The 16,926-nt window shown below is 43.7% G+C and overlaps 1 protein-coding gene across 1 annotated transcript in view; it reads left to right on the forward strand.

The window, feature by feature from the left end:
* The window catches only part of ELP1 (elongator acetyltransferase complex subunit 1), an 886,544-nt gene that overhangs the window by 589,036 nt on the left and 280,582 nt on the right, over window positions 1-16,926 (forward strand). The window contains exon 28 of the mRNA XM_069235684.1: window positions 2,994-3,195. Coding sequence (XP_069091785.1) covers window positions 2,994-3,195 — 202 coding nt within the window. The remainder of the gene's footprint in view (window positions 1-2,993; window positions 3,196-16,926) is intronic.

Here is a 16,926-nt window from a genome sequence, read left to right on the forward strand (position 1 = left end):
TTTGTTGCATATTGTTGAGCAGAGCCGCTCACTGGAGTTTCTTGGTCCTGGGGGTCAGGGCAGTCATCTGAGGCTTCAGAGGTCGCCGGTCCCTGTCGGATGCGTCGCTGGAGCAGGTTTTCGAAGTTGGAGACAGGCTGGTAGGGCTGGGCCAAATCAGTTGTCGTCTTCCTCCTTCTCTGCAGGCTTGTAGGTCAGCAATCCTTCTTCTTTCTTCAGGTTGCAGGAATCTGATTTCCTGGGATCTGGAGTGCCCCTAAATACTGAATTTAGGGGTGTGTTTAGGTCTGGGAGGGCAGTAGCCAATGGCTACTGTCCTTGAGGGTGGCTACACCCTCTTCTCTTTGTGCCTCCTCCCTATGCTTACCCCACCGCTGCCACCAATGTAGGAAGCTGGGCTAGTGTGTGGTGGGTACCTATGGTACTTACACCTTATACTAGGTCCAGGATTCCCCTATCAGTGAAATGTAGGCAGTGTCTAGAAGCCAGGCTCTCTAGAGGTAGCTGTGGATGAGCAGCCAAGGCTCATCTAGGAGACATGCAAAGCTCATGCAATACCACTGTAGTCACACAGCACTTACACACACACAAGAAAACTCTCTGTTACAAAAATAAAGGTACTTTATTTTAGTGACTCAATTACCAAAAAGTACTTGGTAGGCAACCCTCCAATAGGAGGTAAGTAACCCACTAGATATGTACATCATCCTAAAGGCTCAAGAGAAGGTCATGCTCCCCAGCTTCCAATATATTTTTTTAAAAATGAGAATTGCTGTCTCTGGCTACACCCTGCGGCTGACCAGCAGGGGGCGGGGAGTGAGTTGGCTACCTGCAGAGGTTTGGACACAGGTGAGGCCCTGCAACCATCCCGTTGCTATGCATGGCCAAAGGCTAGGTTTGGCTTTACATATCGTAATAAATTAATAATAAATTATTACTTTACATTAAAGAAACCTAGAAATTCACTGGAAAAAACTAAAATTAAGTGACGTTATATTAAAGTGAAAATTTCAGTGAGAACATAATACTTAAAACTTAAGACTTGAACAATTAAAAAATACTGAAATTCACCAGTGATAGTTATCTCTAGTAACCATAACTCGTTCCCGGAGGTAACTGTAACTCACGCCTTTGCCGTACCCCTCATATTATACATGACATGTTCAATGACATCATTTATAACACCCCTGCAACATTTGAAATGACATAATTGATCACAAGACTGTGCATTTTTTGGGTGTGATTTATAGTTACCTTAGGGAACAAGGTAAAGTTGAATAGCAGTGATTTAATTTTTTAAAAAATTTTCTTTCACTTTTAAACATTATGGTTGTCGCTACAATTTTCGCCTAACTATAGTGTTACCTTAACCCTTTATTTTCAGTTTAAAATATATATATATATATATATATATATATATGTCATCCCAGTGCTGTCAGTTTCATGGTGCTGGTGTCAAAGCTTGTCCTTGCTTCGCATGTATGAATGTCCCGAAGGAAAAACGGCACACTCAAGGGTGAATTTTGAAATGTGGTGATGTTGAAATGGGCTATAGTTTACTTTGATTGCACCAACACCACTCCTCACCTTTGACTTATAAAAAGTCTTGATCAAGGTACGCTTGTCCTACAACTCTTTCACTTTATATACAACCAGCCGCCCATGTTTGCCCACATGTGAGAGTGTGTGTGTGTGTATTTATATATATTTATATATACAACTGAAATCACCCCACATAGGCGTACTTTGGAGTACGTTTCTTGATCTGGGTGGTGCTGGTCCTCGACTGGGCTGGCTGAAATATCTTAGCTGCACTCCCTCCTTATATTTGAGAAGGCAACCAACTGCACTGCAAGGTGGCTGCAAATCCTTATTCTTTATTCAAATGCTCAGTCACGAGATGCGGGTAACCGAAACGCGTTGGGCAAAAAAAATTTTTTTTCTTTTTACTGAAAGACCATTTGAACGAAGAATAAGGATTTGTAGCCACCTTGCAGTGCAGTCTGTTTCTTTCATATATATATATATATATATATATCACCTATTCGTGGTCACCAGTAGGTACAGTTAGCACTTAGTTTCCATAGAAAAAGCGTTTTTTGACTTGCCTATATCTTTGGCACCGTTTGATTAATCTTTGAAAGAAAGTGTCAAGCTTGGTCTTGTTATGCATGGAAATTTTTTGCTTGATGTGTCAAGCGGGGGCCGAGAAAAAGGGGGGATCAAAAAAAGTGTGTCTCCCATGCAAATTCATGTTGACTCTTTAGACACACCTGCAGCCTGAACCACTGGAGGGAATTACACCAAGTTTAGCCAAAAGGTAGCTTTTGGTCTGCAGATCACCCTTTTTTTATTTGTTTTAAATCCCTTCAGTAGTTTTTGAGATATTATAGGGAAAGGAAATTTGTATATGTAGGACCCCAGATCCAGAGAGGTTTCCTACTGGGATCTGATTGGCTGCCAATACTTCAAACAAGAAGTGTTGGCAGCATGTTCCAAAAAGAAAAATAATACATGAAAAAAGAAAAGGGTGCTGGGTATATATACAGCTATTTAAAGCAGCTCCCTGTGTGCAAGAGAAATGCCGGCTCCCCCAGGAGACGGGAGCTGGTGGACCCGTGGGGGCCTTGATTCTGGGGAAGTGGTGGTCACCAGGGCCCAGTGGGTCTGTGCCCCCCATAAATATTTTTTAAATGTCCCCAGGGTGGTGGTGGTCCCTGGGACCCGGGTGGTTCTGTGTTATAATTACCTTAAGGCACAAGTTATAGTTTCTTTAAATAACCATAACAGGTGAATTTCTGTGTTTTTGTACATTTAAAATGTGAGCCTAACTATGACGTCCCTGTAACGTTTGGTTTATTAAGTGAATGTATATGTATAACTTGAATGACTAATGATATAGAGCCAGTTCAGTTAAACCTTAGTTGAAATGTAAAATGTTTGAATGTTGTACAATCAAATCTAACGCTGTTGATTTTTTCCAAATATTGTAGGACATCAACAATGCTTATGGCGAGTACTTGAATGAGAAACATCAATATGAGCAAGCTGGATTAATCTTTGCTCGCTGTGGTCGGTTTGAGAAAGCTCTAGATGCCTTTGTTGCCTCTTGCTGCTGGCAGCAGGCCCTCTGCATGGCCTCCTTGCTGCAATTCACTGAAGATAAACTGGCAGATCTGGCTAGGAGTTTGTCAGGTAAGAAAAAACATAAACATAGCCAAAACTCAGCAGAGCTCACTACCAGGTCTTAGGCAAAGAAAGAGTCAAATATTTGAAAAGGTCATTGAGTTCTGGAAGCAGAGAAATGCTGTTGATGAATCGAGGAGTAGTATTCTAATTAAGAGGTGCGTCATAAATATTTTTGTAAAAAAGTACGGAAGTTTAGATTTACTGCACTGAGATTTACTGTTCTTTAAAGTGGTTCATGGTTCTTTTTCCTAAATTGAAGCAGAGTAGGGTTAGTCATATGGACACATGGATGTTGTGCCAGATTTTGAGTCCATATATTGAAAAGGGATGTTCACTTGTTTTTCTTTTTTCACAATTATTTGATTCCAGCCTGATTGTTTCCTGGCTGTGGATGGGCCCAGGGCCTGTAAATCAAATGCTGCAAGTAGGCCGGCAACACCGATTGTGCCACCCACGTAGGTAACCCTGCAAACGTGTCTCAGACCTGCCACTGCAGTGTCAGTGTGTGCAGTTTCAACATGCCATTGCGGCCTGACAAGTGCCCCTACTTACCAGGCCCAAACCTTCCCTATCCGATAGAGACTTCTAGCTGCCAATTCCTTACCTTCGATTTTCCAGGTGGGCATTTTCTTGCTTAACCATTCTGTGCCCCTGCCTGTCTGTGGAATACACATCTGGGTTAGGATGACAGTTGGGCTGTTTGTGAATTCACACAAAGGGAGCAGAGGTGTGCTCTTCATATCCTGATGGGTCTTCCTGAGTTACAGTGGTGAGATGAGCTGACACTTGCACCTGAATAGGGCTATGCCTGCCTTTACGCAAAGCTATCTCCAACCCCCTGGAGTATGTCTGGTGTCAGGGCAGAAAAGGCATGGTCTTGTGCACTACAAAGACTTTTCTTTGACGTTTGCTTACTTCAAAGGCAGAAATGGGTTGCTGCTTGCTGCTTCTGATCTGGGAGTGAAAGGACTGGACCTTGCTTTCTACATCCTGCTCCCAAAGGTTCTCCAAGGGCTTGAACTGAGCTTGCTTCCTGTTGAGAAGTCTCACGAACATCAAAGACTTGACTTGCCAAGTACCAAATCCAGTTTCTAAGCTCCTGGGTACAACCAAGAAGAAATCAAGCACATTGACTCCAGAACGACTTCAGAACTGCTGCTACTGTCCGACTCTGTGCCGCTGCCTGCCCTGGAAAGTGGTCCCCGCTGAGTGCAATGATTGCAAGCGATGCTGCAGGCCCAACATCCGACTCTGTGCAGCACCTGTGGCCCCGTGATGTGATCATGAAACTGTGAAGTCGACACCTTGCATCTTGACCTGCTAGATTCACGGACCCTGCCTTGCCATAAGGAACCGGCGCCTCACTGCCAATTCAGCATCACCTTCCCTGCAACCATAAGGAACTGACGCTTCACCTTCCCTGCCTATCACTAAGGAACGGATGTCTCACATCCCCGGTAGCAGTAAGAAACCAACACCGCACCAGCTCCAGCGATGCCTCACCTCCCCGACCCCATGCAACATCTTTCTTTGTTTTCCAAGGTACTGTACCTTGGGTCCGTGTGACTCCGTGACTAGCCCGCACTACATCGTGAGTGATGTCAGACTGTTGGGAATGACTCCATCAAGACGTCGTGATAGTCCCAGTTGGAGCTATTGTGTTTCCAGGCGCTGTACTAAGACTTCATCTTTGAAAGCTGTTATCTTTGCTTGTGTATGTTGGGTGTTTATTGTTTTGATCTGTTTTTTACTCAGCTATATATTGTCTGTGTTTCTAAACTGGTGTTGGGTTACTTTTGTGGTGCTTTTACTGTGTGTGTACAAAGACTTTACACATTGCTTCTGAGATAAGCCTGACTGCTCGTGCCAAGCTACCAAGGGGGTGAGCTGGGTTATCTTAGCTATGTGGCTCCTTTACCCTGACTAGAGTGAGGGTCCCTACTTGGACAGGGTGCACACCACTGTCAACTAGAGACCCCATTTCTAACAACGAGAATGGGGGGGTGATATGGTCATATTTTTTTCAGACTATGGATAAGACATGCTATGAAATATAGTCAGTAGAGGTCGCAAATGTGGAATAAAGGAGGCTGTGGTGCAATGTGTTGCCACCTTCCAGATGCATGAGTACAAGGGCTTGAACCCCAGTTCGGAAGTCTTTTTTTACAAGTAATGGTCTTACCTCCTTTAGTAGCAAGAGCGGATACATGTCATCTTTGTTTTCTTTGTAATATGTTCTTTGGGGGTGACATTTGTGCCCAAGGTGAATCCAGGTGATTTGGTGTTGTGTGAAAATGAGTATGAAGCTATCAATTCTTAGATCAGTTACTGCTTCTTGTTCTTTGCAACTAATAGGAATTCTGTCTTGGTGGGGTTGAGTTTCAGTAGGTGTTAATCATCCAGGCCTAGAGGAGATGCAGGCAACTTTTGAGGCGTAGGATGTGAAGGAGATTTTCAAGTGGATTTGTGTATCGTTGACATATTGGTGAATTTTGATGGTGTTATCAGCAAGTAAGGCCCCAGTGGTCTCCATATATAGAGGTTGACAATTACTGCTGACAAGATGAAACCTTGGGGGAATCCGCAGGTGATAGGAATATAGTGCCTATTGTGAACAAACCGGTGTTGGTTGCATAGGCAGGAGGGGAATCAGTGAACGATGTTGCCAGTGAATTCCATTTGAGACTTAAGGGGTCGATGAGGGTGGAACAGTCGACTGTGTCAAAGACAACTGTGAGGTTGAGCAATATTAGGAGGTAGCAGTAATCTTTATTTGTGCTCCATAGATCATAACTTATGCTGTCTAATCTTGTATTTATGGAGTAAATTACCCATCCACTATTTATGTTTAGTCTGCATCATCTTGCATCTACTGTGGAAGTCCTGGTGCTACAAACATTTGCTTGTCATATTGAACATTGTACATTTGGAAATCCTGTTTCTGCCAATTTGTTTGCTCATACATTATCTTTGTTTGAACATTAATGGATATTAAAGTATTTTGAAATAGCACCGTTTGAATTCAGTGGAAGCTATTTGGCTACACATTCAAGAGTCTATTGCCAATAAGAAAAACTAAATTAAACACAAAATAATAAGTATTGCATCTTCTGCCGAGGTTTGAGGGGGAAGGCTGAGGTTTTGAAACTTGTATGGCGTTGTTCCAGTTCAGTAGCAGCCTTTTAGATGGTTTTGAAGGTTTTTAAAGCTCTGTAGTGATTGACATTCTTTGTAAAAGACAGAACATTTTAAATCATGGAAAACACATGCTGCTCAGATATGTTGCCATCTGAATGCGGGGTTCCACAAGGTTCATCACTGAGCCCTACGATATTTAACATCTACATGCATCCACTAGCAAATATTGTACAAGAATTTGGGTCATCCCTAGTTTCCTATGCGGACGACACTCATCTAGTTGTTTCCTTTGTAAATGGTTCTATTTTGGGAAACCATCTTTAGGTGCCCTGCCTGGAAAAAGTGGCTAAATGGATGGCAAGCTGCTGCCTAAAATTAAACAGTACAAGAAGGAGCTAATGATCTTGGGGAACAACCCTATTTTCCTGCCAGTCATCAACTGGCCCAGCGTATGGGTTCTCCCCTGCCTCCAGCTCCCTTATAAAGAACTTGGGAATGTGGCTGGATCAAACCCTAGTGTTGGATGCCCAAGCAAAACAAAATTGCTGCCACTTGTTTCGGACTACTTCGAATGATACGGAAGATACTGGAACTCACCCCGAGAAATTCAAGTAGAACATTGATACAATTGTTGATGGTCTCCCTACTTTATTAAAGGAACTCGCTTTATTTAGGCTCCCTAAATTTGTCATAAAAAAGCTGCAGATAGTTCAGTATGGAGCAGCTAGTTTACTTCTCAAAATACCTAGCCATGAACCAGTGAAAGAGGCTCTAAAGAATCTCCACTGGCTGCCTATTGATGCACGGATTAAGTTCAAACCTCTGTGTCTCACACATAAAGCTATCAATAACAAGGGCCCATCTACGATCAGAAGCCTCCTCTTTCCCCTATCTTCCAACCAGATCCCTAAGATCAGCCCACAAATGTTTACTGAGAATCAGGAGGGCAAGATGGGGAGGTAAATGATTCACTTATCTGGTCCCCAAACTTTGGAAATCTGTGCTCCATCAGCTAAGGCATCTGGAAGAGGAATCCAGTTTTAGGAAAAGGCTCAAAGCCCGGCTTTTCCTCAGTAGAATCTTCACCACTTTGTTGCCTCCCCACAGATAGCTTCACTTACCCTGCGCAGGAAAGCCCTAGTGCAGCTGTGTACTTTACAAACAATATAACATATGTAGAGGGACATGGAAAGTAGAGCTGTTTTACTTTTGTAGACACATAATCGTCCTGGGAGCCATCTCTGCAAACAGAGAACATTCCAAGGAAGAAAAATCGATTTCTTTCAGTCCTGCTTTGTGCATTCATCTGCCCAGCTCCTGGGCTTTGGAGAAAGATAAATTATCTTTTCAATGGTCCTGCTTTGTTGACTGGCTCTTCTCTAAACCTGTCACCTCTTTAGTTGTCCTCCTCCAGTACAATGTAAGTGCCATCAGATCTTCAGTTCTCAGTAATGACTAAGGGCCTGATTTAAATTTTGGCGGATAGCTCGTCCGCCGTATTATTTTTCTATGATATCCTATAGAAATCGTAAAATGGCAGATAGGATATCTGTCATATATGTGACAGAATAACCCATCCGCCACACTCTAAGTCAGGCCCTAAGCTTTTTAACATTTTCACAGTTGATTTGCCAACAGCTCTGTTTTTTCAGCTGACCCTCTTTACCTAAACCATGTTTTTCTATCTTGCTTGCAGCACACAATGTTTACCAAATTATCAACTATCTTTTCCCCTACTCCCTATGTTTTTGCAGCACTTACCCGTTGAGTTATCCTGACATATTTGAAGTGGGCGCCTTCAGGTAGCCTGCTAGCTTTAAGCACAATGCAGCAGGCATGGCCATGGAGGCTGGCATTGTTCCAAAAGCTGTGTATGTTTTCAGCATGGGACCCCCACTGTATCTCTTGCCATCTGATTGCTAAGACCCGTTTGTTTAGGCCATTAAATCGGGGGACCTGTGGAGCTGAACGCATCCCAAAGCTACATCAGGAGGAGGAGGGGGGCAAAGCTTCTTTGTGTCTTGAAAGCAAAGCGCTCTCTGTCAGCATCGTTATGGAAAGATATCTCTCACTAAAGGAAACATCTGTTGGAGATATAGGAACTTTCCACCAAGAGTATCTTCATGAAAAGCAGAAATTATTCTTCTAGGTTAGGACATTAGGAGGAGAAAAAAGGGAGTAAAAGAGTTCTCCATACCAGATGGTCCATTAAATTATTTGCAGTGTAAAGCTAATCTCCCCATGTGGATCTTTTCAAATATCTCACAAGAAACTAAGTCCACATTTTAATGAAGCACCAACAGAATCCTTACATACAGCATAGTAGGAGGCCCAATATATATATGTCTGCAATGAAAAGACTGTCTACCATGAAATACAGGTGGTGGCTCCTGTGTTTCAAGTCATTTATCTGCAGATCTGACCCCCGAGAGCCTGGTTGTGCAAATGTCCTTGGCTAAGCAGAGTCTAAATGCCTTCCCTTCGCCTTGGGGACAGAGAATCGAAAAGGTCTGTGCCTCTAGGCCTTCCTACTTGTGTTGCTTAGTATCAAGGCCGTGTAATGCCTCCTACCAAATAGCACATTATTCTCATATTCTTTAAAAGATTGCAGAACTTTCCGCATGGAGTTTACCTGGCCATCTACTAGACTTGTTCTCACAACTTCTGTGAGATGGCAAGGATACAGCAAAACAGTCTATATACAAAGGTTCTAAAAGGGTAGATTCAATGTTATTGTCCATCGGCTTTATTGTGGCTCTTCCACATAGTGCATATAAACACCACTATATTTCCTGAGGATGCATAGATTAGAATTGTGGGTTTACTTTTTAATCACCAATGAATGTTTTATGGAAATGAAGACAATTTGCTGGAGAGGTTAAAACAGAGCAGTGCTACATCTACCTTTTTTGTTCTCATCTCTGCAGTGTATCTTTCCCACATGTGTGTTTTGTGTTGACAGCTGGCAGTACAATGAAAAACACAAACATCAAGGCTGAGATAATTTTTTTCTCTCTACAGTAGCAGAGGACCAGTCAGAAGTAGCTAGAATGAACACATTTTCTTCTCCTTCATTTCATTTACAGCAAAACACGTTTAAGAGCTTGGCCCTGAATAGTGAACGCATACCCCCTAAGTGGATGGGTGCAGACTTGTATGTATGGGGATTTACGTAGTGGAATCTAGCTACAGTGTAACAGACCAACGTACAAATGTAGAGGGTAAGGGAGACAGCACAGGAGGAGGGGTGGAGGAGGAGATATAGACAAAACAATGACCCGACTGTGTTCCAAACGGCTGCATACTGGAGGTGAATGGTCCACTGTCACAGGAACTCATTCTGAGGGAATTTACATGTGCAGGCACTGCATTAGCATTTAGCGAATAGGTCTACCTTAACAAACTTCTACATGCTGGTGATTTTCCACAGAGGTTGCAAGTTGATTTCTGACTCATTGAATCATGGAGATCTTTCTATTGAGTGAATCTAGTCACATTCAAAGACTGCAATAGGTGATCTGTGTAACTGTCATTTCTTTAGCTTAATTGCACTTTAGTGCTTCGTTGTTGATGTAAAACTTGTTGACTGTGCTGTAAATTAGAATCTGTCCATGAGTCCCAATTGCCAGAGATAGAAATAGCTATAGTGCTAGACAAATTTCCCTTAGTCCAAATATGTTGCCTGTGGGTTTCCCGAAAGAGGTGCATCAGGTACTATCGCAAACAGGAACCAGAGAATCCAAAATAGGTCTTCCAGCGGCATATTGACAAATGGCATTCTTTTGTTAAGTAGGAGGGAGTATGCCAATCAAATCAATTGTAGTGTCAACTGGTATGAGGTATTTTCCCTCCATCGCTGCAAAAACCATGCTTCAGCTAATAGTCACTCTCTTTGAAATCTCCCCTATCGAAAGTGAAGCCATTCACTATGTATTACACAAAAGAACAAATGCGAATGCCAAAGGTAAGAGAAGTATTGAAAGTAAAGTCATAGCTGCAAAAATTCCCCACAGCCCTTTAAAATATACGTGCATTTTGTAGGATGCTGATCAGTGTACCAGAATAGGCAAGGACGAACAACAGAAGTAGAGAACGTTTGAATGCCATCAAGTGCTATGTGAATTCAACCCCTAACTCTTTCACATTAAGCACTCGAGGCAAGAATAAACATTGCTAAAAATGTGTTCAAAGAGAAGATTGGCAGCTCATTGAAGTTCCAGCCATCACTCCTGTAGTACCACCTCCAGAACTCTTATTGCAAAAAAGTGACTTTACCGTACAATCAGTAGCAAAGGTCATCTCCGGAGACACCTTCAAACTGCTCTGCATCATCATTAATGCCTCCCTAATACAAGGCAGAAAACAGTTTCTGCTCGCAAAAAAATCAAAAGCACTACTCTTTTCATGATGACGCATCCAGATTCAGGCTTTTATGCGGCACTGACAGAGCACCCATTCAAGTAGTAAATGACAAATCACTGATAGCAGTGACTCATGCCCTCATACTACTGGATTTCTTTGCACCCATTAACACCTCTGGAAATGGTTTGGGGCACTCTGGGATTGGAGTTAACTCATCAGAGCATAGCAACACACAATAGAGCTCTTATGGATTATGGAGAAATTTCTTGATCCATCTGGTTGGACTTTGTTATGATTTAATTTTCTTCGTGTTCTGATCATGGATATTATCGAAATGCCCCAGTGATTATTTGGCAGTTGCACCTGAGGTGGCACAAAGCATCTTCTGATAGTGGGGAGAACCCTGGCTGAATCTTTTACCCACTGTCAAGATTATGCAGTGTCAAAACGTCTGCACGTTGGAGTTCCCAAGAAAGTTCGCTCCAGGAGACGCATTGCAGCTAGAGTGTAGTATGGAACTCCTGTAGGCCTTTCCGCCTCTGCCTCCCTTGCCCCAGTTCTTATGAAGAAGATCAGGACCGCCCAGGACCAAGTCACTCTAGCGGCTTCTGACTGGGTGGGAGAGTGTGGTATCTGCTCTTTCTGGGAATGAACGTCAGCCCTTCAATCAGGCCAGTGCTTCAGAAGGATCTTCTGTCACTGCTTCAGGGCAGGGTTCTGCAGCTGAACCTCCGCAATCTATACTTCTATGTATTGAGATTGAATGGCAGCAGTTGACTGTCTTCTTTCCAACTGCCTGAGGTTGTGTATGTCATCCTCGCTGCCAGGTGTCACTCTACAATGACCATTTACACCATGCACTAGGACAAATTTGCAGCCTGGTGTGAATCGGAACTCAGACCCCAAACGAGGAAGTTTCATTGTTTTTTTTTTTCTTTGGTTCAACATGGTCTTGTAGTGGGCACTATTAAATGTTATTTCTCTGCCTTTTTAGTTCAGCTGGATCAACCGTTGTTGTTCAAATCACCTGTTGCGACGTGGTTTATAAAAGATTTGACGCTCATGTTCCCTCCCAGACTGTTTGTGATGCGAAAGTCGGTTCTTAGCTTGGTCCTGACTTCTCATGTGCACTCCCTTCGAGCCCATGTACTGCTGTTCGTTGCATCTTCTGAAATTCAAAACAGTCTTCCTCATTGGAGTCACTTCAGCTTATCGCATCAGTTTGCTCCGGGATTTATCGGTGCAGCCAGGGACAAAGGATGTACGGGTATTGGAGATGCTGCGCCATCACAAATATAAATTTGCAGGTGTTCAGATGGTGAATGAGCAGTAAAGAGTCCATTAAATGTTCTTTTTAACTTGACCTTGAACTAACAGCAAATAAACTAGAGTCAACGAATGTCTTCTAAGAAACTGTTGTGTATTTAACATGAAGATTTATGTTTGCTCTTCCTTTCCTTGATTTTGCATTTGGAATGTTACAATGTGAACCAATCTTGCTGGGGTGCAGGAAGTGTGAAACGGAAGGCTGCAGAATGTCAAATGTTTTCTTACATACAAAAAAAATATCAATACCTGTAAATGAACTAAAATATTTCTAGCTATATCACCTGCAAAGAAAGTATAAATGAGGTACATTGTTTCCTTGTAATTCTGAAGTGTGCTGGAAAGAAAGATTATAATAGGATTAACACAAACCAAGACACTTTACTGCGATGTGCAAATGATAAATATGCGCATAAGACTGATTTTCATAAGTTATTATTTTTGCGCCATATAGGTCTAGCATTAAAGCTGCATGTCTCATGCTAATTTAGTGAATATCGTAAGAGGCTATTTCCATGGAAAACGTGGTCTATAAAGAGCTGTTGCACACCATACTTTAATGACGTATTTGGGACAATGTGTTCCAAAATGCACCACTGACATACGTTACTACCGAGGCTCATTTGGTACACTTGTTCTTTGTGTAATGCTTGAATTTTTCACCATTCCTCTTACTTCACTTGCATTACATCGATGCAGCACCCTCATTCTTAAAATTGTCCCAGCACCACTGGGTGCAGCTGCATACACTATCTTTTTCACAGTCAAACTGGTTTCTGGTAGAGATTTCCAGTTGCAGATTACTCACCTTTTGAATATTCCCCAGTGCCAGACAGAATCTGGAAACTTTCAAGCAGTACCTCTGCGCAGTAGGTACTGGTAACGTTACACTCTGGAAATGACGTGTGTCATATAGGTACCTATATAGGTACCACTCCAGCTCACTGACATCAGTTCCTTTTTAGGGTTGAGCCTGCGATGCATGCGCTTGCGAGACGCTATAGTAGATAGAAAAGGGCTCAGAGCCCCGTCCTGCCAGTGAGGAAAGTGCTTCTTACATCATAGTAATTCCTAGAGCATCTGAAGTCCTTTTCCTCCAACTACCTATCTTAGACCAATGTTCTGTCAGAAGCCCTCTAGCCGGGGCATATATCTTCAGAGTTTCTTGCCTTTTAACAACATTCTTGCAGATACTTTTTTGGGAGCATGGGTCAAACTTTGCTCTGGCCCACTGGTCAACTGCCAGATGGCACAAGGCCACCGCACACACCTGGGTGGCCCTGCATTTTTATCTAAGCACCCCTTCCCAGTAAACTTGGTGGTGCAGGCGGCACACAAACGCATTCTCAACTACTCCCATCGATAGAGAATCAAAGTGGGTAGAGATATTTGGTAGGATAGTCTACTGGTCCACCAGCTTGTTGCTTCGATCTGTACATTTCAGCTGCCTCATGGAGCGCTATTCCCAAGGCCTTTGGGATTTGGTGGCTCAATTCTTCCCAGATTCCTAAAGCTCCCTGACCTCTCCTTTCCCAGGCTGTACAGGATGGAGGTGACTCAGCCAAGTTCACAGTTGGTTGATGCTTGGACACCACTAATTCCAACAGTCGGGCCATTTGCACCATTGTCAGCATTCTCTTCCACATTTTGGCTGTGGTTAATTGGATTTTCAGGCGATGTCCAGTCACCGTTTGTGGACATGCCTTTTGACGGGACTCGTCTGTTTAGGGTCAAGGAAGACTCTGCTCTATAGCCATTCATGGAGAGGAGGACCGCAGCACTGTCCTTTGGCTTGCCTGCCCCACCTCACCAACCGCATCAGTTCTACTTTTCCTTTTGCAGCTTTAGCAGAGGGGCTCCATACTGCCAGAAAATCCAACTTCACCAAGGTACACAGCAGTTTTGTGATCAGGGTCATGGTACCCACTTCTCCTGTTATCAAGGTCAACGGGTGGTCCAACCTACTACCTACCTCCAGCCCAACCTGCCAAACCCATTTATTGTACCCTTAGTGGAGCACAGCCACCTGGTGGAAGTTAGGATCTGATGATTCTCGCCGGGTTGGCAAACCAAAACATTGGACAGATGGGTAGTGCAAATTGTTTGCAAATGATATGCCCTACCCTTCCTTCCCTGCACCTACCACTGATGGAGGACAGTCTGTCTGTTTTGTGACAGGAAGTGCAAGCTGTTTTGGCCAAAGGAACTACCCAGAGGGGGACCACAACGGAAGTAGGAAGTGGTTGTTATTTTTGCTACATTCTGGTGCCCAAGAAGGATGGAGGCCTCCATACCACTTTAGACCTGCGTCCTCTCAACGCCTTTCTCTGGAGAGAAAAATTCAAGTTGCTCACAGTGGTTCAGGTCTTGGCTGTCCTTGACCTTGGAGACTGAATGGTGGTGTTAGACCTGCAAGACACCTATTACCATTTACCCATCCTGGAGGCTCATAGGTGCTACTTGGGGCTCATAGTGGGACAGGAGTGTTTGATGGTGATGGTAGCAGCACACCTCCAGAGGGCTGGAGTACCATCTTCCTCTACCTCAACGACTGGCTGTTGAAGGCGGACTCATCCCAGGTAGTCATCAAGCACCTTCAGATAACAGAGAACCTCCTGTCATCTTTACTGCCCCTCATTGGAGCTATTCTGGATACAGTTCAGGTTTGTGCCTTCCTCCCAGGAAGGAAAGTCCAGGACAGTCAGGCTGTGATCCCTGATATTTCAGCCTCTGTCTTGGATTACAGTTAGATCGTCTGTGAGGCTGCTAGGATTGATGCCATTGCATCCTGCTGTTCAAGCATTTGCGGACTATTCAGTGAGATCTGAATTCTGTGGTCCAACATCACAGTATCTCTCTTGACCACATCCAGATCTCGGAGGAGACTGCAAAAGATCTGCAGTTGTGGTTACTGGACCATGATTTGGTCAGCGCAGGCCCCTTTCCATTCTCTCTGCCAGAGCCGACAGTAAAAATGGATGTATTGCTTCTGGAATGTGGTGGCCATCTCAAAAAGGTGGAGATCAAAGGCAACTGGTCTCTGGCAGAATTCCGGCTCCATATCAACCATCCAGAGCAGAGGTACATCCGCTTGGTGTTGGAGGACTTCCTTCAATCCATCAAAGGGAGATTGGTACAGGTGCTACAGACAACACCACCACCATGTGGTACTGCAACAAACAGGGTGTGGTGCCTCTGGAAGTGCCAGGACCCCCAGTGAATTTTCTTGGTGGTGAACCACCTGACAGTTTCACTGAATGCTGGGGAAGACAAGCTCAGACATCAGCGTCTCGCGGATCATGAGTGGCAGTTAGACCTGGAGATGCTGCAAGGTCGTTGCCGTGAATGGGGAGAACCTCAGTTCGATCTGTTTGCCATTGCCAAGAATGCGCATTGTCAGCACTTCTGTGGAGTGGAGTTTCGAGAGCATCTCTCACTTGGAGACATGTTTCGCCTTGAGTGGAACTGGAGACTCCTGTATGCCTTTACATTGATACCACTCCTGCCCCGAGATCAGGATCAACTGGCCTCAGGTCATTCTAGTAGCCATGAATTGGACGCTGAGAGTATGATAGCCAGATTTCATGGGCATGAGCATCTGTCCTCCGCTCAGGCTGCCCCTTCTGGAGGATCTGCTGTTGCAGCATCAGAGCGGGGTTCTGTACCCAGGCTTCGCAATCTCCAGCCTCTTGCTTGGGAATTGTGCAGCAACAGCTGAACTCCTTTGATCTTCTCCAGAGGTGGATGATGTCATGTTGACTCGACAAAAACTGTATTCACCTGTTGTCAGTTCAAGTCTGGCTTGGTGAGGTACTCAGCAGATAGACCCCCTCCATGAAAAGTTATCTGGCATTTTGTTTACTCTGGGCACAGATAAAGAGTACCTCTTGGCTATTTCAACTTTTTTCCATTTCTGAATATGCTTTAATTCCTTCAGTCTCCAATTGTTAACAGCTTTTTGAAAAGTTTACAACATTTGTTTGTTCCCTCTACCTTTGGTATGCCACAATGTGACCTTAACCTGCTCCTTACACTTCTGATGTGCACTCCCTTTGGCCCTCTTCACAGCTACTCCTGGTGGCTTCTTACCCTCAAAACAGTGTTCCTCTTTCCCATGACATAAGCGCGCTGTGTGAGTAATCTTCAAGCTCTCTATGTCAACCCTCCATACACCATTGCCTTCCAAGACAAGCTGATTTTGCAAGCAAGGACATATTTCTTGCCTAAAGTTATTACACCATTCCACGTTGGTCAAAACAGCATCTTTCAATGTTCTGCCTCACCCCTCTATGGAGGGGTAGAGACTCAGTCGCTTGGACACCAAGAGATTGCTGAGCTTTAACATAGATCGCACCAAAGAGCACTGAATGGACGATCAGCTTTTTGTGGAATTCTCTGGAGTAAAAAATGGCAAGGCTGTGCAGAACATACCCACCTCCCGATGGATCATACAATGCATTAAGATCTGCTACTCCTTTACTAAAATTCAGCCTCCTGAAGGACTGCTCCCTCATTCTACCAGGGCAAATGCTGTTAACACTCTGTTGGCATGCTGTGTCCCTTTCCTAGACAGATGCCAGTCTGCTGCATTGGCATCCCTTCATACATTCATGAAGCAGTACTGTCTGGGCAGTCAAGTCCTCCGAGAAGGGCATTTTGTCTGCTCATCCTGCATGACTTTATGGTTTGAGTTCATTCACTGACTTCCCTCTGAATAGATACTGCTTTCGTATCTATTTATCATCATCATTATCATAAAAACGTTATACAGTTTGACAAGCAAATCATAAAAGCACACAAATAACAATTCATTCCAACAAAAATGCCAATAATACTAGTGTATAAAAAGATTAAAATACACAAAGACATTAGAACGTCGCTGATGGGAACTGTAGAAAATACAGACAAATA

This window comes from Pleurodeles waltl, chromosome 1_2 (assembly GCF_031143425.1).
Source record: "Pleurodeles waltl isolate 20211129_DDA chromosome 1_2, aPleWal1.hap1.20221129, whole genome shotgun sequence".
NCBI classification, from domain to species: Eukaryota; Metazoa; Chordata; class Amphibia; order Caudata; family Salamandridae; genus Pleurodeles; species Pleurodeles waltl.